The sequence below is a fragment of the Pituophis catenifer genome, unplaced genomic scaffold, assembly GCF_029215685.1.
Source record: "Pituophis catenifer annectens isolate HBS135680 unplaced genomic scaffold, rPitCat1.0.hap2 SCAF_11, whole genome shotgun sequence".
In the NCBI taxonomy this organism is placed as follows: domain Eukaryota; kingdom Metazoa; phylum Chordata; class Lepidosauria; order Squamata; family Colubridae; genus Pituophis; species Pituophis catenifer.
The window spans coordinates 3,872,335-3,896,309 of NW_027256891.1; the positions used below are offsets into that span (position 1 = coordinate 3,872,335).

Consider the following 23,975-nt stretch of genomic DNA (forward strand, 5'->3'; position numbering starts at 1 on the left):
CTCTGCCAATCAGGCAACTCAGTTGGGATCGTCAGAGACTTTTCAAAGTATTTTTTTTGCTAGTTCAGCAGATCAGCGGATCAAATCTCACTGGCTCAAGGTTCTATCCTTCCGAAGTGGGTAAAATGAGGACCCAGATTGTTGGGGGCAATATGCTATTTATTATATTGTCTTTGGTGTATACTTTGGGGCAGCATACAAATATGACAAATAAAATAATTTTTTTTTTACCACCTCTTCGGCCAAGAGGTTGCAGAAAAAAATGCTTTGAAAAGCCTCTGATGATCCCAGCTGAGCCACGTGATCATCAGAGGCTTTTTTTTTTTAACTTTTAAAAGCATTTTTTCGTCGGAAGAGGTTGTAGAAAAAATGCTTTTAAAAGTAAAAAGAAAAAACCTCTGATGATTGTGCGGCTCACCTGCGCATGGTGGAAGGGAGGGCGCAGGGATTTTTGCTACCAGTTCTCCGAACCACCCACCACCATCGCTACCGGATCAGGCGATCCGGTCTGAACCAGGAGCATTTCACCCCTGCAGGTAGTCCTCAACTTATGACCACAATTGAACCCAAAATTTCTGTTGCTAAGTGATACATTTGTTAAGTGAATTTTGCCCCATTTTACAATCTGTCTTGCCACAGTTGTTCAGTGAATCACTGCAGTTGTTAAGTTAGTAACACGGTTGTTAAGTGAACCTGGCTTCCCCACTGAGTTTGCTTGTCAGAAGGTTGCAAAAGTGGCTTGCATGACCTCATACTGAAATCATAAATATGAAGTCTCTGGATTGTGATCACGTGACCGTCATGTCACTTTTTCCAGTGCCGCTGTAACTTTGAACAGTCACTAAGTGAACTGTTGTAAGTCGAGGGCTCTCTGTATTCTGTGATTCTGCAAGAAGAGACCAGCCCATTTCTTGTCGCTGACTTCTGTGAAGTGCAACATCCATGCTGCAGCATGCCGGCAGAAATGAGCTAGAACATGCTGGAGACATGAAAAAGCGATATTGAAGCCATCTCGAGTCCCATAAAAGTGAGCAAGGTGTCCCTATCAACTGAAGGAATGGATACATATCGAGTCACAGGCGTGGCTTCTGCTCAGCAGGAAAGAAGCAAACGATGGAATAAGCTCAAATAAACCTCAGGTGGGGAACGAGGGACCCTTTATTGACTTGTGGACTTCAATTCCCAGAATTCCTGAGCCAGGATTTTTTTTAAAAAATGTAAACTTCTTGCTCTGGCTATGTTGCCATGTAGTAAATGGCTGGCTGAGGAATTCTGGGAATTGAAATCCACAAGTCGTTCCCCACCCCTGAAATGAATGAACAATAAGCCAAATAAACAAGAGGCAACTCCAGGAGGAGGAAGCAATCCTTGGATTTCAGTTTATCCACCCATCGAGTCAGCCTGGGGAGCCTCCACGTGTGCTGGAGAAAAGGTGTGCCAGCCGCACCACCACGCCTCGTAGTGTGGGAGACAACACACAACCATCTTCAGCAGCTCCACAAACCCAACTCACACTCCTAGCCAGAGGTCTTCCAACTTGGCCGCTTTAAGACTTGTGGACTTCAACTCCCAGAATTCTCCAGCCAGCTATGCTGGCTGGAGAATTCTGGGAGTTGAAGTCCACAAGTCTTAAAGCGGCCAAGTTGGAAGACCTCTGCTCCTAGCCAACCTCCCTCCCTCCCCTTCCCTCCTCCCTCTTTCAGACCTCCAAGGTCCCTTCCAACTCTATTCTCCAACTCTATCGTTCTGATATTGTTTTTCTCTCTCTCCCTGCCCCGCGCGCGCGAGCCTAGGCCCACTTCCGCCGGCGGCGCCCGCCCCTTCCGCTTTTTCCCCCGTCATTAACCTTTCCCCCCACCCCCAATATGGCGCTGCTGAGGGCTCTACCGAGCCTCTCAGGTAACCGCGCGGCGGCCACGGCACTTCGGACCAGGCCGCTTCGGGTTTGCTTGCGCTGGCGGGGCCGGTCGCTCCCGGAGGTCTCTCGGGTAAGGCGGCGGGGCTCTGGCGTTAGCGAAAGGCCGGGCGGGGGCGCTTCCTGACGGGGCCGGGGACAGAGCGGGGAGGCCGGCAGAGGCGAAGGACTCCGGGGCCGGGCCGCCTTAGCGGGGACGCTCGTGGAGAAGTTGTTTAGGCCCCACCCGGGGAGGGGAAGAGCGGCTGGGCGGCTTAAAGTGGTTGTCCTGAGTGTGTCCAGGAATCCCAGAGGTGCCCCTCCCCCCTTCTCCCCCCCCCCGCATTCTGGCTGCCGGTTTCTCAGAAGGGGCTGAAGTTGCCTCGTTGGACAGAGAAACAGCTGCAGGCATAGAACATGGAATAACAAAGCTGGAAGGGACCGTAGAGGTCCTCTAGTCCAGGGGTCTCCATCCTTGGCCACTTTAAGACTTGGGGACTTCAACTCCCAGAATTCCTCAGCCAGCTGGCTGAGGAATTCTGGGAGTTGAAGTCCCCAAGTCTTAAAGTGGCCAAGGATGGAGACCCTTGCTCTTTTGGGGGGGGGTTGATTTATATGCCGCCCTTCTCCGGAGACTCAGGGGGGCTTACAGTGCGTTAAGCAATAGCCTTCATCCTTTTGTATATTTTATACAAAGTCAGCTTATTGCCCCCACAAACTGGGTCCTCATTTCACCTACCTTTGAAAGGATGGAAGGCTGAGTCAACCTTGAGCCTGGTGAGATTGGAACTTGCAGTAATTGCAGGCAGCTGATGTTAATAACAGTGGTTTAGTCTGCTGCACCACCAGGGCTCTAGTCCAGGGGTGGGCAAATGTGGCTCTTTTACAACCCGTGGACTTCAACTCCCAGAATTCCTGAGACAGCTTGGCAGGTGGGGGCTGTCTCAGGAATTCTGGGAGTTGAAGTTCACAGGTTGTAAAAGAGCCATATTTGCTCACCCCTGCTCTAGTCCAACCCCTCCCCCCCATCCCGCTCTAGCAGGAGACCCTGTACCCCTTCAGACAAATCATTGTACAATCTCTTCTTGAAATCCTCCAGTGATGGAGCACCCACAACTTCTGGAGGCAAACCCTTCCCCTGGTTCAGGGGTGGGCAATTGTGGCTCTTTTACAACCAAGCTGTCTCAGGAATTCTGGGAGTTGAAGTCCACAGGTTGTAAAAGAGCCACAATTGCCCGCCCCTGAACCTGGTTCACTGTTCTCACTATTAGGAAATTTCCCCTTAGTTCCAGGTTGCTTCTCTCCCTGGTTATTTTCCATCCAGTGTTTCTTGTTCTGTCCTCTGGTGCTTTGGAGAATAAGTTCACCCCACTTCTTTGTAGCAGCTCCTCAAATATTGGAACACCGGAAACAAGCCGGCAAACCCCTGCACCAAGAACTCTGGGGGTTTTTAAAGGTTCTTTTTTTACACTGCTGTTAGGATGAATTCCCCACCCCCTTCATTTTAAATAATTCATCTAGGTCGGAAGGTGGTATGATTCTCTGAAAGGAGTAACCGTGGGAAGGGGCGAACAACAAGTGTCCCAAAATAGGGCTGGGCGTTTGCACAGGAGCATTTCGCACTTCGGTGTTTGGTTCAGAGTTGAGCTCCTCTCAAAAGTGGCTTTGCACAGGAGACCCCATCTGCTTCAGAAATGACTGTCAGGATCGTTGATTGTCTGTACTCATAATCATTAAAAAAGTAACTTCTTGCTCTGGCCAAGTTGCCATGTAGTAAATGAATGTGCTTTAGAACGTTACTTGCTGTACAGAAGTTGTGGGAAAGGGTTTTTGGTTTTGGTTTTTTGGAGAAAGTGAATGAATCTTAGGCTTCTTGTGTTGATGTTAAATGGGGGAAGATTGATTTAAGATGCTTTTCTGTTTGAGGATATTTCTTCTTTTGAGAAATGCATTGCAAAATTTAAAAATGTATTAATAATTCCATAAGAATGCAGTCATTTGCTTTATAATCAACATATAAAAGTGTATCTGTCATATTGTGTTTATCTTCAAATCTTTTTCTTTAGCTCTAGGACAGAGAGGTATTCGTTTCTTTGAATTATTGTATTGGCTAAGTGGAACAAAGAGTTTATAAAAAGGCAAAATGATTTTTTTCCCCAATTGATATTTGGGCTAGATTTTAAATGTTAGACTTCTAATGCAGATTCTTTTATTTGCTTTCATTAAGTTACTGATTAAGCTATTGATTGCCACAGCAATGAATACAGTGAATGTTTTTACATTTGCTCAGGCCGATTTGACAAAAACCAATTATTTTTAGGAAAGGTATGAAGCTTTGCTGAGCATGAAAGGAAAGTCTCACTTAAAAATTGTGTCTTGTGCAATTTTATTATTTCAATTGTAGGAAGAAATATCCTTCTGGGTTCAGTTCCAAGTGGGGAAAAAGACACTGGAAATATGGAGACTGCTTGGAAAGATGGTTTAATGGTGGACAGGATCACATGGCTTGAGTTCCTGAACAGAAAAGGGACAAGATACAGCAAGTCCCTGGGTTTTATGCTCTCTCTGGCTTTGAACTTCCTGGGGCCCCGAAAGAGTATCCTGATTGGTTGTCAGACTCCCAGGGGGTGGGGGTCTTAGCTAACCTTGCTGGCTGATGTAATCTTCCCAGGTGCCATGTGGTGAGTTTCTGTTGCTAGATGGGTCCTATTGTCAAAGATTGAGTTTCTGCCTCTGGCCCATTAACAAAGGGGGGGAGGCAGGAAGGTGGGAGTTGCTTTGTCTTTAAAACGTGTTTTTCCATTTCTCAACCAGGGAAACATAATATTCTGCCTTTTTAATATTTCCTAAAATATTCTTCTAGGAAAGGGGTGGGTGCTAACTTCCTACACTATGATAGTAGAGAAAGATGGTCATGCTACATGATCTTTGATAACTGAGTTGACATCTGCACATTTAAGGCTAGCATTACATTTTTAAAAGCAATATTTTCTTGGAAGATCTTAGGCTAATCATACAGCTTCCAGAACATGTTAATTGTGCATAAGAAGATTGCAGATCAAGGACCTATCTTATCGTTTAACAAATGCCATGCCTTTTGGGTCCTAACACAAAAGCACAATATTCCTTTCCATGTTATTCCAACTGGTACTTGGGAAGACCAGAGCCCCTGAAGTGGTTACTTTTGTTATACAGGAATAGTTTGCTTTTCTTGGACACTGAACAAATCAACTGGGTGGATTCACACAACATCCTTATCAAAATTAAACATATCACATTTTAATTTAGCTTAATGGCTGTGATGGTACAACAATACTTTAAAATTTGTGAAAATAAATAGTCATCACCTCAGTAGGAACGTAACAATGTTCTGTGCTCCTCAGTCTATAGTCATGCTGGCCACATGACCACAGAAATGTCTTCAGACAATGCTGGCTCCTTTGACTAGCAGATGGAAATGAACATCCCCCCCACCCCACCCCCACCCCCGTAGAATCTGACATGACTGGACAGGGCTTTAACTTTACCTTTATTTATTGAGGAAAATGGAATTTTATTTAACAAAATATTTTGGTTGAAACTGCCAAGAGTACATGCATTTAATAAATTCATTTTTTAGAAATGCCATTACTTTACTCTTTCTGCAGTCTTTAAATATAGAAACTGACTTTGGAAAATGTTACATATTTTGTTGAATAATTGGCAGTTTCATATTTGAAAATTTAAACAGAGATATATCATCCAGACAAAATAATTTATTTTCAGATTTTGAAGCTATCTTGCCAGTAGTTGCATTTGCCTTCATTTTCTGACATTCTTCTTAAAGCTATCTGCACATCTACGCTGCATTTTCTCTGCTGTTTGGCAGAGGCAAATAATTCAATTACCTTCTCTATAATTTTTTTATCTACCTTAGTTCCATTTTTGTCTCATTAAGACTGGTCATTTTCTAGAAGAGGAAGAAATGTCTTTTCCCTCCCTCCTGATGTTACTAACACTGTTCACCACCAATGTTGGTAACCTCTTGGACTTGGCATTTTACCTCATTGCAATGTATGTTCCAGCTCAGTTTCTTCTGTTAGGATTTTTTCAGAGCTAGGTGTATCGTACAGGAAAGATTTGTGTGGTTTTTCTTTACTTTAAAACTAATTTCTTCATTCTTTTGGGAAGTGTATTGATCCTGATAATGTTTTACGTATGAAAAATCGTTAAAATCATAGCTGCTGTTGGTTGATCTTGGACAAAATGAGAAGTTTATAAAAATGCCTACAAACTTACTTTCTTTCTTTCTTTCTTTCTTTCTTTCTTTCTTTCTTTCTTTCTTTCTTTCTTTCTTTCTCCAATCTTCTCATTAGCCATTGTAGCATAAGTAGCATATCTGTTTGTAAGGGAATATAGAGCTGTCCTCCAAGTTATGAGAAAGTTATAATCTTGTGGGGCTGTATTATTAGCTGTCCAGCCACATGAGGCCCTTGGGCTGCAGGTTGAGCACCCCTGAAGTAGATGATGTACTAATGGAAGCCATTTAACACCATTGTTACCCTCCCCAGAAGTGGCTGACCAAGATCAGATCAAAAGCAAGTCGTGTAGTAATCTGGCAGGTCTCAAAGAACCCCAGGTTAACATGTAAGGAACTAAAGATCTCTCTTGCATTGACAAATGTCAGTGTTCATGAGACTACCATCAGGAGAACATTGAATAGCAATAGTATGTGTCAGGGTATCTGTCCATGAACTAAAGCCCAAGGGATAGTGGGTCATTAATTAAGACTATGACCCCAAAATTCACAGGGGGTACAACCAAAGAATAGTTAACACTGAAGAAAATTAATGTTTTGGAATGGTCAACTCAAAATCCTGACCTTAATCCTATAGAAATGCTGTGGAATTGCCTGAAGTGGGCAATTCATGTGAGGAAGGCTGACAACATCCCTGAGTCGAAGCTGTTCTGTACAGAGAAATGGACTAAAATTCCCACAACACAACGTAAAGGACTAACCAACAGTTGTCAGAAATATCCAGTAGCTATTGCTTCTGAAAAGGGAACATACTTATAGGTAGTCCTTGACTTGTGGCCTTTAAAAATTGATCTATGACCATTTTTCATGCTTGTGACCATTGTAACATCCCCATGGTAACGTGATCAAAATTTGGATGCTTGGCAAGTGGTTCATATTTATGACGGTTGCAGTGTCCCGGAGTCATGTGATGCACTTTTATGACTTTCTGATGAGAAAAGTCAATGGGGAAGCCAGATTCACTTAATAACCATGTTGCTAATTTAACAACTGCAGTCATTCACTTCACCACTGTGTTAAGTACAATTTTTTATCTTTAGCTACTTTTAAGACCTGACTAGGGATCAGATCATGTTTCAATACATACTTGTGCAGAAATATTGAAAATTGAAAAAGACTCAAGTACCACTGTATTTGGGAACTAATAGCAAATTCTGCAATTTTTCAGTTACATTGTTTGATCATGTTGGTAACATTTTATGTATCTGTTCTGTAAATAACAACTTCATCTGTGCATGAAGCACAATTGATTTGTAGAACTTCTTTTAATTGTCAAATTTCTGCTTCATCAAGCAAACAAATGCAATGTTTACAAGCATAGAATGCTGCCTACATTCTGAAATAGTGTCCATTCCTCTCCAATATCTTATTTAAATTTTTGGTCATATTAAAACAAGAAAAAGCACCTTTGGGACAATCATGACCTGGATGACTGAGAGTCTCCATAGACATTTTGGTCATATAATGACCAAGTAATATGTTGTTTAAATTTTTTATCATATAATAAGATCATAGTTTGCAATACTATAGCAATAATACTTGCAGTTTGCAGGATTAAATATCTGGATATTCTCAGTAGAGAATATGGTTGTCATGGTTGTCCTAAAGGCGCTTTCTTGTTTTGCTGGAAGGTTTCTTGTCTCTCACACAAAAAGCCTATTCAGTTCTGACTGAATAGTGGAGAATGGAATTCCTTGCAATCATATGGTTGCTAACTTTTGTGGACTTTGGTATTGGTTTATCCAGGCAAAACAGGAGCAAATTCTGACAATAATTCTGTTTTTATGTACAAGCTCAAAACAGCTTTCTTTCAGACCTTTCAGGATCACAACCTCCAGTTTAAGAACTCCTCTATTAAGTTAAAATAAGGTTTATTTAGTGTTAGCTTAGCATGTTGTTTGCACCAAGCTGTGTGGCTTATAAAGCTAGTACATGGCAAGAATAGGCAGCCAATGATCTGCAAGGCCCCCTTAGATCTCCAAGGTCCCTTCCAATCTGTTATTCTGTGTTATTTCTTTGTCTTTTTCGGCCTGAAGCAAACCATTTATTTAAAAAATCAGTTTGTGTGCTAATACGTAATAGTTGTGGGAAGGGGACAGTTGGCTGAAAGAATGGGAATAAGTTAATTATTCCCCTTTAAACCATCTCAGGCTTACATGCATTTGGCAGTATTGGTTGCCGGGGGAATCTCAGTATCTTGATTTTAGACAGTGACTGGTGATTTGGTGGAAAATAATCGATCCATGGGTCTTTCGCTTCTCCTTTTTTAAAGCAAAAATTTAATGGGCCTGTGTAATTGTAATTGATTGAGTGTTCTTAGTATTCAGTATTCTGGAAAAAAAATGGTATGTTAGAATTTGTGATAAATTCACCAATTTTGAACTTACCAAATAGATAAGGGAACTTGAATATAGATGATTATCAGCCTAGCAACGTTACTTTAGGGGAATACCCAGGTATGTCTGTGAGTATCTGTTGAACTCATATATGGTTTTTCAAAACCAGGATTTGTAATCATGCTAAATTAGATACTGCATTTAGCAAAAATGAAACAAAGATAAATTATTGATCACCGGTGCACAATATTTCACCCAGAGGTACCTGAATATTCCAGATAAAGCTCAGTAATTGCTTCCAGACACAGTGGCTCGGTTTGCCCTCAGCCCCCATGCCAAATTCTGAAGCTATAAATTTGCTACTTTTATGAGATGGAACATAAGTAAAAACCGTAATTTAAAAGTAGTATATGACCACCTGATGTGGCCCCAGCCACTTCATGACTGTCAGGCCAGCCTCTGCTGTTAAATGGAGGATTTAAATGTTAAATCTTCTTTATCGAGGGCCTATCTCGATGACGGACTTTGGAGTCCGGAGAGATGGCATACAGCAAAAAGAGGGTTATGGGGTTTTTTAGGGAAATTTCTTAATAAGATTTTAAGGGATTCTGGGAGGGGGGTAGATTACGTGGGTTCGGGGGAAGACCTGCGGGGGAGGGTATCTGGGCCAGCCGTAGGGCATGGCATGGGAGGTGTGAACACTGGGGTCAAGGAGATGATTAGATCTTACGATACAGATGCCCATAACATTGATACTGTAGGTGGGAGGGGCAGATATGGCGGGAGCAGGGGGCCACATCATCCTACGGGAGTGCGTCCTCGCTGTTTACAAGCGGTGGCGCGCTCCGACCCTCAAATCTCTTCTCGTTCCCCAGGTTGTATGGAACCTCGGGCCCCAGGCCTTCGGCTGATGCTGTGCAACACCAGGTCCGTGGTAAATAAAGCCCCCCTCATTTGTGATCTTATTCAGGAGGGGGGTGCGGACCTGGCGGGTATTACGGAGACCTGGTTGGGCCAGGAAGGGGGAGCCCCCCTTGTTGATATGTGCCCACCAGGTTTCCGTGCTTTCCATCAGCCAAGGTCTCAGGGGAGGGGCGGAGGGGTGGCGGTTGTTATTAACGAGGGTCTTGGACCAAGGGAGGCCACTGTTCCTCAGACGGCTGGATGTGAGTCCCTTCTTGTGAAGTGGGGTCATAGGGTGCAGTTGGGCTTGCTAGTCACGTACCTGGCTCCCTGCCATGTGGCAGCAGCCCTGCCTGAGCTGCTTGATGTTATAGCCGCGGTGGCTGTTGACACCCCCAGGCTTATGGTCATGGGGGATTTTAACCTGTCATCAGTTGGCGAGACATCTGAGGTGGCTCAGGAGTTCATGGCTTCCATGACGGCTATGGACCTGACCCAGTTAATTTATGGCTCTACTCACATGGGGGGACACACACTGGACCTTGTTTTTGTCTCTGGACAGTGGTTGAGTGATCTCGAGATAGGGGATATAGTGATTGAACCCTTGTCATGGTCAGATCACTCCCTCCTTCGCCTGGACCTTCGAACCGCCACACCCTGCCGCAGGGAGGCGGAACCGACCAGGTGGTTCCGCCCCAGGCGCCTGATGGATCCTGAGAGATTCCAGATGGAGCTTGGGCCATTTCCTGAGGTTCTAGCACACGACTCGGCTGAGGACTTAGTGGCCGCCTGGGATAGGGCGGCGGCTGATGCTTTAGACCGAGTCGTGCCTTTGCAGCCTCTGACCCGGCACCGGTCTCACCTGGCTTCTTGGTATACTGAGGAGCTGAGGGAGATGAAGCGCCAGAAAAGACGCCTAGAGAGCAGTTGGAGGGCTAGTCGTTCTGAATCCGACCGAACACTGATAAGATCTCATATTAAGAATTACCTAGTGGCGATAAGAGTAGAGAAGAGTAACTACTTTTCTACTCTTATTGCATCATCAGATAATCGCCCAGCCGCCCTGTTTAGGGTGACCCGCTCTCTGCTCCATCAAGAGACGCGGGAAGACCCCTTGGAGGGTAGAGCTGAGGATTTTGTACAATATCTGTATGACAAAATTGCTCAGATTCGTGAACAGCTAGACTCTGACTGGATTGATCCAGAGGAGATGACAGGGGCAGGTCCTGAGAATATTATTTGGGAAGAGTTTGATCCTGTGACTCCCGAAAGCGTGGACAGGATACTGAACAGACTAAAGGCGACCACATGTTTATTGGACCCGTGTCCATCCTGGTTGGTACTGGCCTCCCGGGAGGTGACACGAGGCTGGCTCCAGGAGATTATAAATGCTTCTTTGAGTGAGGGTGTCTTTCCCACCGTCTTGAAAGAGGCGGTGGTGAGGCCCCTCCTCAAGAAGCCCTCCCTGGATCCAGCTGTATTAGCAAATTATCGTCCTGTCTCCAACCTTCGCTTTGTTGCAAAGGTTGTTGAGAGTGTGGTTGCACGACAACTGCCTCAGTACCTGGATGAATCGAATTATCTAGATCCATTCCAGTCGGGATTCAGGCCCGGGTACAGCACAGAGACAGCATTGGTCGCATTGGTTGATGATCTCTGGAGGGCTCGAGACAGGGGTTGCTCCTCAGTCCTTGTCCTATTAGACCTCTCAGCGGCTTTTGATACCATCGATCATGATATCATGCTGCACCGGTTGGAAGGGTTGGGGGTGGGGGGCACTGTTCTACAGTGGTTCTCCTCCTTTTTCTCTGACCGGTCGCAGTCTGTGTTGACAGGGGGGCAGAGGTCGACCCCGAGGCCCCTTATATGTGGGGTGCCACAAGGATCGGTCCTCTCGCCCCTTCTATTCAACATTTATGTGAAGCCACTGGGTGAGATCATCCGTGGTTTTGGGGTGAAGTACCATCAGTACGCTGATGACACCCAGCTGTACATCTCCACCCCAGACCACCCCAATGATGCCCTCGAGGTGATGTCCCGGTGCCTGGAGGCCGTACGGATGTGGATGGGGAGGAACAAACTCAGACTCAACCCATCCAAGACCGAGTGGCTGTGGTTTCCGTCGTCCCGATATAGTCAGTTGGCGCCATCTCTGACTATTGGGGGCGAGTCGTTGGCCCCCATAGATGGGGTTCGCAACTTGGGCATCCTCCTGGACTCACGGCTGTCTTTTGAAGAGCATATGACGGCCGTAGCCAGGAGGACTTTTTATCAGGTTCGCCTGATTCGCCAGTTGCATCCCTTTCTGGATCGGGACTCGTTACGCACGGTCACTCACGCCCTTGTCACCTCACGCCTGGATTATTGTAATGCTCTCTACATGGGGCTCCCCTTGAGAAGCACCCGAAGGCTCCAACTGGTCCAGAATGCGGCCACGCGGGTGGTAATGGGAGCAATGTGGCGCTCTCATGTAACCCCCCTCCTGCGCGAGCTGCACTGGCTCCCAGTGGTCTTCCGAGTGCGCTTCAAGGTTTTGGTTACTATCTTTAGAGTGCTCCATGGCTCAGGACCAGGGTACTTACGAGACCGCCTCCTGCCACCAATAGCCTCTCACCGACCAGTTCGCTCCCATAGAGAGGGACTCCTCAGGGTGCCGTCGGCCAAACAATGTCGACTGACGGCCCCCAGGGGGAGAGCCTTTTCTGTGGGGGCACCTACCATCTGGAACGGGCTTCCCCCGGAGTTACGAAACATCCAAGACTTACGCATATTCCGCCGTGCCCTGAAAACATTTCTATTCCAACAAGCTGGTCTGGCCTAACTCTCCCTTTTTAATTGGCTTTTAAACTGGCTTTTAAATTGGGTTTTAAACCTCTTTAGATAAATTTGGATGTTTTTTAATCTTTGAGCCTAAATTACTTAATCTGTTTCTTAATAGTTTTTAACTTCTATATGTATTTGTATTTATTATGGCTGTTCACCGCCCTGAGTCCTTCGGGAGTAGGGCGGTATACAAATATGAAAAATAAATAAATAAATAAATGCAGTCCTTAGCCTTCATAAATGGCTCCTGCCTGATTTGCAGAGTCAGCTAGCTTTCCAAGGTGCTTTCTGCTGTCCAGGTAGAAGCCTGACAGATCCCAAAGCATTGCTGTAAATAAAGTTGAGCTTGGCACTTTGCTCTAAAGCATGCAGGCATTGTATTAAAAAAAAGATCAAAGAATCTTTTTTAAAAAAAGAATATAAAATGTATCATGCATTTTGATTCTTCTAAAAATCATTATTAAAGCAAGTAATTGGTAGCCTTGTAAGAGTTGTTCAGAAAAATGAAAGTTTAACTAATTAATCTTAATTAGTTTGGACTCTAATTAATTTGGACTCTGTGGCCTTTCTTGTGAGACTGGATGTTATTTGAATCAGTAATGCCATAAGTAGAAAACTAAGAAGGAGCATCACTTTCTGCATTTTGTGTAATAAATTCCTCACTCATTAGCAAAATCCTATTTAATTTTGCAAAGGGCAAATTAATCTTAATGGATACAGTTTATCTAGGGTTTTATAAATATTGCAGGGTATACATTCTGTAATAAAATATAGAATGTATTAATATTACTGATGCAGAATGAGATGAGGTATAAAATGTGCCAATTTGTATGTGATTTCATATGGAAGAGTATACTTGCTCTCCCCTTATAGTTGGTACATGCATAAATAACTTGGACTGAGCTCAGTTTATTGTAAATCAAATAACAGACAAAGCATAAATCCCCAAATAAAAATTTAAGTACAATAAGTAAAATCCTAAATGATGATAAAGATGTAATATTTTATGTTTTGAAAGTTTTGAAGCCAAGATTATAACTTTATGATCTGTCATTCTTATATGTTCAAATAATGTGTACAATCTCGTCACTTTTAAACAGTTTTTTGATAATTTTCTTAGCAATCCCTGACTGTAGTATTTTGGACTACTGATTTGTCTGATATTCATTTAAATTAGGGGACTGCAGCCAAGAAATTAAAAGACGCTCATGGAGAGGAAAGCTATGGCAAATCTAGACAGCATACTAAAAAGCAGAGACATCACCCTGCCAACGAAAGTGTGTATAGTCAAGGTGATGGTTTTCCCAGTTGCAATGTATGGCTGTGAAAGTTGGACCATAAAAAAGGCTGAGCGCCAAAGAATGGAGGCCTTTGAACTCTGGTGCTGGAGAAGACTCCTGCGAGTCCCTTGGACTGCAAGGGGATCAAACCGGTCAGTCCTAGAGGAGATCAACTCTGACTGCTCCTTAGAAGGTCAGATCCTGAAGATGAAACTCAAATACTTTGGCCACTTAATGAGAAGGAAGGACTCACTAGAGAAGGGCCTAATGAGATTGAGGGCAAAAGAAGAAGGGGACAACAGAAAATGAGGTAGAATTAGAATTACAGTTTGTTTAGTGACCGTTCAAAGTTACAACAGCACTGAAAAAAGTGAGTTATGAGCAGTTTTCACACTTACAACCGTTATAGCATCTCCATGGTCATGTGATCAAAATTTAGACACTTGACAATTGATTCACATTTATGATGGTGTCAGTGTCCCGGGGTCACATGATCCCCTTTTGCGACCTTCTGGCAAGCAAAGTTAATGGGGAAGTCAGGTTCACTTAACAATGGTGTTATTAACTAAACTACTGCAGTGATTCACTTAACTGTGGCAAGAAAGGTCATAAAACAGGGCAAAACTCACTTAACAAATGTTTCACTTAGCAACAGAAATTTTGGTTTCAATTGCGGTTGTAAGTCGTGGACTACCTGTATCTAATATATTTGACAAGTAGATAATACTAAGTTTAAAAATGTTGTGTCCTGGGCCAGGTTATTTGAAGGACCATCAACTCCTAATTATATTTGCTCGTCGCCTCAGATCTGCCAAGAGAAACATTCTGCAGGTCCCGTCCCTCAAGGAAGTTCTCTTGGTGGGGCCAGGGAGATGGGCCTTGTCTGCAGTGGTGCTTGCCTTATGCAATATATTCCCCACTCAAAGTCTGAGTAGCTCTTTCCCTCCTTGTTTTCTGGAAGTCCCTGAAGAGAGGGAGGGAGGAAATTCGATTGTAATGGAGCCATCTGAAATTCTCACTGACTTTGTGATATGGTCATTGTTTATATACCTCTTTAGCTAAACTCCACCCATTTATTTCTTGTGAGGTGGATGGCCATATAAATTTAATAAAGAAATAATATGAGGTAATAGAAATATTAAGGGGAGCAGGCAGAGAATTGCCATTTAGCTCTTTAAATAGTTGCTACTATAACTTACACATGTTCCCCAACAGTTTTCATTTTTTCTTTTGTTTCTTTTCAGAACCAAATGCTCTTTCATTATGCTGGATGTGTCTCTGCAAAATGATTGGAGTGTTTCAGTTGTGGACATTGTGCTATTAATTATTACAGCCTTGTTTTTTCTTTCTTTCCAGGTTCTACCAATTTTAAATCGGCCCACATGGCACAGCTCAGGGAAATGCTATTCAAGGCAACTATTAGATGCTGCAAAGGTAGTATTGAGCATTTTTTTCTTTTTCTCTCTTGACATTCTGCTAATGAGAAAGACTTGTAGACTCTCCCTCCAAGCTTGGCCCCAGTTTATGTCCTGCTTTTTACTTAATCCTTATAATTTTGCTTTCCAACTCCAAAGAATTTAGGTTTAAAAAGCAAAACTTTCTTCTTAGAGAACTATTTTTGTAAAGACTCAAGAAAATGGATGTGATTGTAAAAATAAAAGCAAGCTTTCAGCAGCAACAAAGAGTTTCTTTCTAGTACAGGTATCGCTTTGGAGGAGGGTCTAGTAGGACAAGTTGGCACAGCCAACTCAGCGCAGCCAACTTGCTGCGGGACAACTCACCATGAGATAACTTGCCCTGGGACAAGAGTTACACTAATATTGAAGAAATGGTGGAATGAAATCTTAAAAGAAAGGCTGAAAAAGGAGGGACAGAATGAAATGTGACTGGCAGAAACTAAAATTATTTTTAAATTATTTTAAATACTTGATGAATTGTCCCACAGCAAGTTGTCCCATGGTAAGTAGGCCACAATGAGTTGTCCCACAGCAAGTTGGTCATGATGTTGTGGCCCGTACGCGGCCTGTGCAGCTAGTAGCTGATTCCGACAGCAAGGAGGCTGGTGTGGTGCTGCGCCAGCAGCCTGTGAAGCTGTGTAGCTCATTGTCCGACTCGAGTCGGACTTGAGTCGGACAATGAGGAGGCTGGAGAAGATGTGGTGCCAGAGGCAGGGATTCAGCCAGGGCCTTCAGAACCTCCAGAAACTCCCATAAGTGAAGAGGAGGAGCCTCTTCTCGATGCACGGGCGCGCAGAGCTGCCAAAAGGCAGGAGTGGCTCCTCAGGAGGAGGTCTCCTCGAGAGTAAGGCTTGGGGCTAATTGGCCACTCCCTTAGTCTATTTAAGGAGGAATGCCGACTGAAGCAAGTTGCAGGGAACAACTTCGTTCACATACCTTCGTGCCTTGATCTTAGTTCTTTGCAAATTGCTTCTGGGCTTTCTGCCAAACATAGTAAGATTAGGATTATTTATTCTTTGGATTCTTGCAGGCTGTTAAGAAAGTTAATTAACAGCCTTTGTTTGAAGAAAAAACTGATTTTATTTTAGTAAACTAAGGTTTGTACAGACTTTGTGTGTGCTGCGTTCTTTGGGGTCCGTAGCTGGGGCAGAACACATGGTGAATTGGCTGCACCAAGTTGTCCCATTCCATCCAAGAACACCATCACACCAAGCGGCTGAAGGAGAAGTCTATGAAGATGACCTAAGTCTATAGGTCAGGGAGTTGCCAGCTGCACTGATGCCAAGCTGGCAAGCTTTCCAGTTGTTCTTAGAAATAAACAGAATCCAAAGTCTTTTTGCAACCCTACAGAAATGAGTTGCCACTACTTTAGGTTAGCAGTCGAGACTTTTATTTTGAACTAACCACACTTCTGGTTACCAAAGCCAGGCTTAGAGTGCAACAGGTTTGATAATAGATTCAGGCTTTGTAGTGCAGGTAGTCCTCACGTTATGACTGTAGTGGAGTCTGCCCATTATAGTCCTAAATTGTGACTGTCGTAAACTGGCTCACCACGTGACAGAACCAGATTTTATGACCTTTTGGCAGCAGTAGTACAGCATGTGTGGCAAACATTACGCAACCGCCATGCTCGTAAGTGAATTGTTTGTTATCTGTGCTTTTGCTGAAAACTGGAAGTAAACCCTGATTTGAGCAAAAATGTTATGAATTGTGGCCATGTGAATGTCGGCTGGTTGCTGAACGCCTGAAATGTAGTCATGTGACTGGGGGGGGCAGTGGTCATTGGAACTTCAGAAGTACTTTTGGGGGGGGGGATCTGGCCTAATTTTGAACGGTCACAACAGTCAAGAACTACCTGTAAATTACCAGCCAATCAGAATCTAGGCTTGTACCCTAGTAGTATCTTTGAGTGCACGTGAAAGCATTCCTATCCAGAAGGGCCTGGAAAACAAACTTCCTACTTTGCCCATTTTAGAAACTGAGCACCAGCAACTTCCCTTGTACGCAGCATTGCAGGCATCTGAAATGGACAGGCCACCAGTCAGCCCTTACCAAAATCATTAGAAAAAGGCCTCAAATAGTGGCCCCACGGTGGGCAGACGGCTTCACTAACTGCATCTCATGAGCCACGTTTGGTGTCCCAACAGGCCTCCTGTTTTCCCAGTGGCCAGCAATGCTAGGCAGAGCTGTGTTCAGAAGCACACTGAGCCTAAGAAATAAACCCAAGGCCAGCAAGGCTAATCTGGCTGCAAATGTCTGTTTTAAAGGATAACCACTTGTCAGGATTCTTTATCGTAAAGCCCCAATCTAGGCAACGCTGAGGCTCAGTTACATAGTCTTGAAAACAAGAAGCAAGCCTACCAGTGGTGGGTTTCAAAAATTTTCACTACCGGTTAAGTGGGCGTGGCTAGATGGGCATGTGACTGAGTGAGGGTGGCCAACTTGACGTCACTCATGCCCACTCAGTCACGTGACCCCCCCCACACACACACCTAGCCATGCCTACAGGAAAAGGTAGGAAAATTTTGGGAATTTCCACCTATCTACCCCCGCCCTCCCTTCACCAGTCGCCCCTGTTTTCCCTCCTTTAGCGGCCCCTGCCCTAGTCCCGCTCCCTCCCCCACCACTGCCTCTTGTTCGGGCTGCTTACCTTCCGCGGCAGCTGGTCCAGAGTCCAGAAGGCAAGCTGACTGGAGTTTTCGGCGGCTCCCAGCCAGCCGCCGCTGTTGGAAAGCAGCTGGCAAAGAAGCCTCTCAAGATTTGCGACTACGGTGGCTGGCCACAGGCCACCAAAAAGTACCGGAGGTCGCGGAAAAAGCTGCTGCTGTCGCCGTCATGTTCTTCGCGCATATGCATCCCATTGGACTTGCAAGGCAATGGGATACACTTGCGTGAAGAACATGGCGATGAATATGGCGGGCAGGGTGAACGAGCGGTGACTGGGGGTCAGGGGTGTGGCCAGCTGGCCATCGCTGTCGGTTTGGCGACCTTGGCCAAATTTCTGCCAACAGTTCGTGGTAACCGGTGCAAACCGGTTGAATAGCACCTCTGAAGCATGGTATAAAAGGTGATGTCAGATCTTCCAGAGATAAGATGGAAGAAGGAAAGAACTACTACTCCATCATCCTTAATCCAACTATACAGCCACACAGGTAGTCCTTGATTTACAACCGGTCACTTAGCAACTGTTCTGACAGACTTACCTAGGAGGTACTTACAACTCAGATTCAAATTAAAATGATTCCCCCTCCCCCCACTCCCAGATGGTCGCATGACCACACTTCAGACGCTCAGCAGCATGATTGCATTTATGGCTAGTTGCAGCATCCCACAGCATGTGACCACATTTCACAACGTTTTTGCTGAACCCCGGAATTTACTTCTGTTTTTTGGCAAAACCACACCATAGGGAACCATTGGTATGCTGTGATTTGCTTAATGACCACCACAGAAAAGGTTGTAAAATGTAATTGACCTGTTACTACTGTCACATGTTTCAACCGCAATGGGTAGGCTCCATTAATGTGGTAATTCGAGAACTGACTGTACTCCCTATTTATATTTGGTCATGCACAACTTGTACTCTTGAAAGTAATAAATGAGAGCCTTTAAGCTCATGCTCCCAAGCTAGAAAGGAATTTATCTTCAGCATCTAAGTACAGATTTCCACTGCATTCACAAATATACTCCTAGTTGTAGATCCAGTGAACAAATGATTAATTTTCCTTCCTTTATTTTTAATTTTGTTTTTTAAACATCTCAACTGGAATAAAACTTCGTAATCTGGTTAATATTTTGCTGTTGAGTTCCTAGAAGAGAGAAGCCACTTTGTGGAAATTAGAAAGCACCCAAGAACATTTAGGAATAGGAAGGAGAAGTTGGAACCTTATAAAAGTAGTCAGCTGCATAGGAAATATTGCTTGAAGCACGTCAGAGAAACTGGCAGCCTCCTTGATGCTCTCAATCAAATGTTGATATAGCACTTAGCACTAGCATACCAATAGCAATAGCACTTAAATTTATATATCGCTTCACAGTGCTTTGCAGCCCTCTCTAAACAATTTACAGAGTCAGCCTATTGCCCCCAACAATCTGGATCTTAATTTAACCAACCTCGGAAGTATGGAAGGCTGAGTTAACCTTGAGCCAGTCAGGATCAATCTCCTGGCAGTCAGCAGAATTAGCCTGCAGTACTGCATTTTAACTACATGCATGCACACCATAGTTCCATGGATGGAAGGCTGAGTCATTGTCAGCCTTGAGCCGGTCAGGATGGAAGGAATTGAACTCCTGGCAATGTGAGCAAAGTTAGCCTGCAATTTGCATTCTAACCACTTTCACTTCATTCACGCAGCATGCTTAACCCTAAGGTGATTAGGACAGAATGGCGGTGCTCACTTCATCTGCTTTGCCGAAATGAATAATTTCTATTATAATTTAACAATGTTTTCTCACACACCACATGAAGATAAAGACTGGATCCCACAACACTGTAAATTCATTCACTATAGCCTAGGCCAGGGGTCTCCAACTTTGGCAACTTTAAGCCTGGGGGACTTCAACTCCCAGAATTCCCCAGCCAGCAAAGCAAAGCTTAAAGTTGCCAAGGTTGGAGACCCCTGGCCTAGACTAGCATGATATGCAAACCCAGCTACAAATATATTCTGTCACCTTTCTGTCCATGTGGAATGTTCAAATGCATTGTCAAATAAAAATATCCATTAAAAAAAAAGCTATCTGATCACCATTAAAAGTAATCAAAGTGTAGGAGGCTTTTAAAAGAATTGTGTTTACTAGCAGAAGGGACTTTCCTGCACTTTTCCTCCAGTTGTATCTTCCTGAAAAACCGGTCCTGTGGGGGGGAAATTTACCGAAAATTTGTCAGTTTAAAATTCCAGCTTGTAGAAATGTCAAGATTATTCTTAAAATGTTTTGAACATCTCAAGAACAATATGGAACAGATTGGAATTTGGGCAACCCATACATCTAAATATATATTATTTTATTTTATTTTATTTTACATACTGCATACAATAAAAATTATGAATAAAAATGTTGGAAGAGTCATATGTATAGTCTCTAATAATGTGAGTCTTTGTTATTTCTTGGGTCTGTGTTTGTTCCTTTTTTCTATTCCTTTTTTTAACTAGGACATTTGAATTAAATTATTTGGTTTTTATTATGTTGTTAGCTGATGTCAATCCTTGGTGGTATGTAAATTTAAAGAAACAAGTAGCAAGATAAATACTTAAAATAGACCAACAGCATTAATTTGACCCACATATATTGCGTATAGCATGTCATATAGCTAGTGGTTTTTGGTAAAATGCTTATTAATAGAATGTTAACACCATTTTCTTTCATTTTCCTGCTTTCCCTATAACTTCCTGGTTCCCCTTCTTAAAAACAGAAACAATCATGTTTCCTGTGAAGAATGGTTGTGAATTAATGCTTTCTCACACTTTTATGTATTTGCAACCATTTCTTAAGTTCTTTGTAAGTGCTTTATGTTGCTCACCAAATTGCTCTTGGTGTTCTAGCATAATAGAGATATCAAGCATTTTCTTTGAAGCCTAGATGCACTTTCAGAAATGACATTCCGAATATATCATTCTTTTTTTTTTTTACTCGAAAATAGAAGAGCTCAGGCTAAAAATAAAGGAGATTGTGTTGTTAGTTCATTTGACTTCAAGTGGTACACTGTGTGACAATTACACAACCATGGGGATGAGCTGAGAGGTGGCAGAAGCTGCAACTGATTCCATTTCTCCCCAAAACTGCTGGGTTTATCATCCAGGACCTGCACTCTGCTAATGCTCTAAAAGCCCTTTCACCCAAGACTCAGAGAACTGTAGACCTGGTTCACACCTGTGCGCACACACATGCCTACACCAGTGTCTTGCGGTTTTTCTGCTGCAATATGCCATCCACAGAATGGACTGTATTTAATAGTTGACCTGCTCTGACATGAAGATACCAGCAAGATGTTAGGAAGCAAGGTTTTGGTTGCTGTTGATTAGATATTCTAGTCCAATGCTCCCCATACAGGTAGTCCTTGACTTACGACCACAATTGAGCCGAAAGTTTATCTTGCTAGGTGAGACAGGTGTTAAAGTTAATTTTGCCCGATTTTACGACCCTTCTTGCCACATTTGTTAAGTGAAACCCTGCATTTGTCAAATTAATAACGTGGTTTTAAGTGAATCTGGCTTCTCCATTGACTTCGCTTCTCAAAAGGTCGCAAAGGACGATCACGTGACCCCAGGACACCGCAACCGTTATAAATATGAACTAGTTGCCAGGCATTCAAATTTTGATCACATGACCACGAGAACGCTTCAGGGGCCGCAAGCGTGAAAAACGGTCATAAGTTATTTTTTTCAATGCTGTTGCAACTTCGAACAGTCTCTAATGAACTGTTGTAAGTCTAGGGCTACCTGTATAAGAACCAAAGCATTTCTTACCTTCTGGAGGAGTTCTGCTCTTGTTGAAGGAAGAAACGTTTTAGGATTTGAGTCGTCCTGTATTTAAAGATTTTTACTTTTTTATTATGTCTTTCATTACACAAATTCAAAGTAGATGTAGCACAGGGGTCTCCAACGTTGGCAACTTTAAGCCTGGCGGACTTCAACTTCCAGAATTCCCTAGCCAAATGACTGGGGAATTCTGGGAGTTGAAGTCCTCCAGGCTTAAAGTTGCCAAGGTTGGAGAGCTCTGCTGTAGCATTTGCTTTCTAAGCATCTCTCTGAATATAAAGAGGTATCGACTACACCAAAGAGACTCCAGTCAGGCTTTATGCAGCCGCCTGCAAGGATTCCTGAGAGAAGTAATTTATAGAGAGAGCAGTTACAAATGAACGGCTTCTGGACTCTACTGACCTGGTTTCCCGTAATTTTCCTGAACTTTTAGTCACCAGTCCATCCTCGGCCACTGTAAGATGTTAGCAAAATTCAATTGGGATTGGACTGTATAGGTAGTCCTCGACTTACAACAGTCTGCTTAGTGACCATTCGAAGTTACAACAGCACTGAAAAAATGACTTATGACCGATTTTCACATGACCATTGCAGCATTCCCGTGGTCACATGGTCAAAATTAAGATACTTGGCAGCTGGCTCATTTATGACAGTTGCTGTGTCCTGGGGGGTGGGGGTCATGTGGTCACCTTTTGCAACCTTCTGACAAGCAAAGGCAATGAGGAAGCCAGATTCACTTAACAACCGTGGTGCTAACATAACAATTGTAATGATTCACTTAACAGTGGCAAGAAAGGTCATAAAATGGGGCAAAACTCACTTAATAAATGTTTCACTTAGCAACATAACTTTTGGGCTCAATTGTGGTCATAAGTCGAGGACTACCTGTAATGGATTTTACTGTGACTGTACAACCACTGACATCCTTCTCTGTTGTGTTCTTCTCCCAGCATCTGCAGGGGTGGTCTCAGATAGACAAAAGAACCTGTTGGCATGGGCATGCCGGGGGAGGCCTCCATTCAGACCCGAAGAATGCGGTAAATATCACCCCTTAATCCATCTTGGGTTTTCTGCACCCAAGAAACACCTATGTCTACACAGTTGCTGGCGTGTTTGCCTCCGAGGAAGCAAGGAGGGGGGAATCCTTCTGTCAATTTCTCTTAAGTTTGCCTTGGGTTCTCTGAAGCAGGTTGATTGGAAGCAAATTCCTATTTGCATAAATTGTTCAGAAAATTAGTTTTGACAGAAGAAGGAAGCCACCAGCTTATCTGCCTGTGATTGGAAATGACTGCATCCTGGGGAGAAAGGTGTCAATTTAAAGCTTTTTGATGGCTTTGACCAGTGTGAAAAATCACGGAGAGGACTGCCTTTTCCATTACACATTCATGCCTCTTTTCCTCCGCTCTCCTCCTTGATTATATCTTAGCGGGGGACAGCATCTGTTTTATTTATTTAAAATGTTCCTATCTTTCTGACAACAGGCCTCTGGGGCAGCTGACAAGCAGCGCAAATTAATATATAAGAAACACAGGATTCTTCAATTGTGGCGGTGGATGAAAAAAAGGGATGCCATATCCTATTCAGCTGCTTTAGTCAGTTTTTAGATAGTTATTATTTCATGGTCGTCATTGAAAAAATGCCCTGAAAGGCAATATCAAACTATTTTTAAATATATCGGTAACTGACTTCTCGGGTTATAGACCTTGCTTCTTTAAACTCCTGCTCTTGACATGAATTCATAGTTTTCAGTTTAGCATTCATTGTTCTCCGCTTTCCTGCCACATCCAACTTCCAAATGAAAAATTTGCAGGAAGGCAGCTTCTGTAAATTTAGAAGGATAGACTTCAACCCCCATCCTATAAGTTTCCCAATGGCTATTTACCTTTGGCAGGAAAGAACAGCTGGGGAAAACTGGATTGAAGCTGATAAAAGCTGCCTTAAAATTACATAGGCCTATCTCTAGGCAACAGTGTCTAGTCCCACCCATTGGTTATTGCAAGGCACAATGTTTAAGTTTTACACTGCCTGGTTTCCCAAGCCTACGATCACACGTTTATTGAGACCCCACCAGCTTCCCTCTATTCCTGTGGAGCTGGAAAATGGCAGGACTCCCTTTACACAAACAAGAAGCCACTCTTCCTACTTCTGCTGACTCAGAGATGGAGGAAAGTTGATCAGATGTCACACAATCTATACACTGTGGAGAGCTAGTGGGCTTGTACTGAAATTTTCTAAAGGAACAAAGTTGGTTCCTGTCAAAGTTGTAGCACTCCCAAGATTGTGGAATATGTTTATATGCAAGGAGCACAGTGGGATACCTTTATTTAAGGTGTTGCAAAAGAAAAAGGAGCTATGCCTAAGGTGTTGCAAAAGAAAAAGGAGCTATGCCTTTATAAGAGCCCAGACAATATTGCTTATAAAATGAGGCCTGTTGGACCGTCATTCATTTGGCAAACTGTTTTTAGTTCATTATTAGATGATGCTATGATGCAATACATTATTAGATGAG

At 43.5% G+C, this 23,975-nt stretch overlaps 1 protein-coding gene across 1 annotated transcript in view; it reads left to right on the top strand.

Annotated features, from left to right (window-relative positions):
* Window positions 1–1,865: 1,865 nt before the first annotated feature.
* Window positions 1,866–23,975, top strand: part of ABCB7 (ATP binding cassette subfamily B member 7) — a 90,524-nt gene continuing 68,414 nt past the window's right edge. The window contains exons 1-3 of the mRNA XM_070951960.1: window positions 1,866–1,988; window positions 14,890–14,967; window positions 22,417–22,503. Coding sequence (XP_070808061.1) covers window positions 1,866–1,988; window positions 14,890–14,967; window positions 22,417–22,503 — 288 coding nt within the window. The remainder of the gene's footprint in view (window positions 1,989–14,889; window positions 14,968–22,416; window positions 22,504–23,975) is intronic.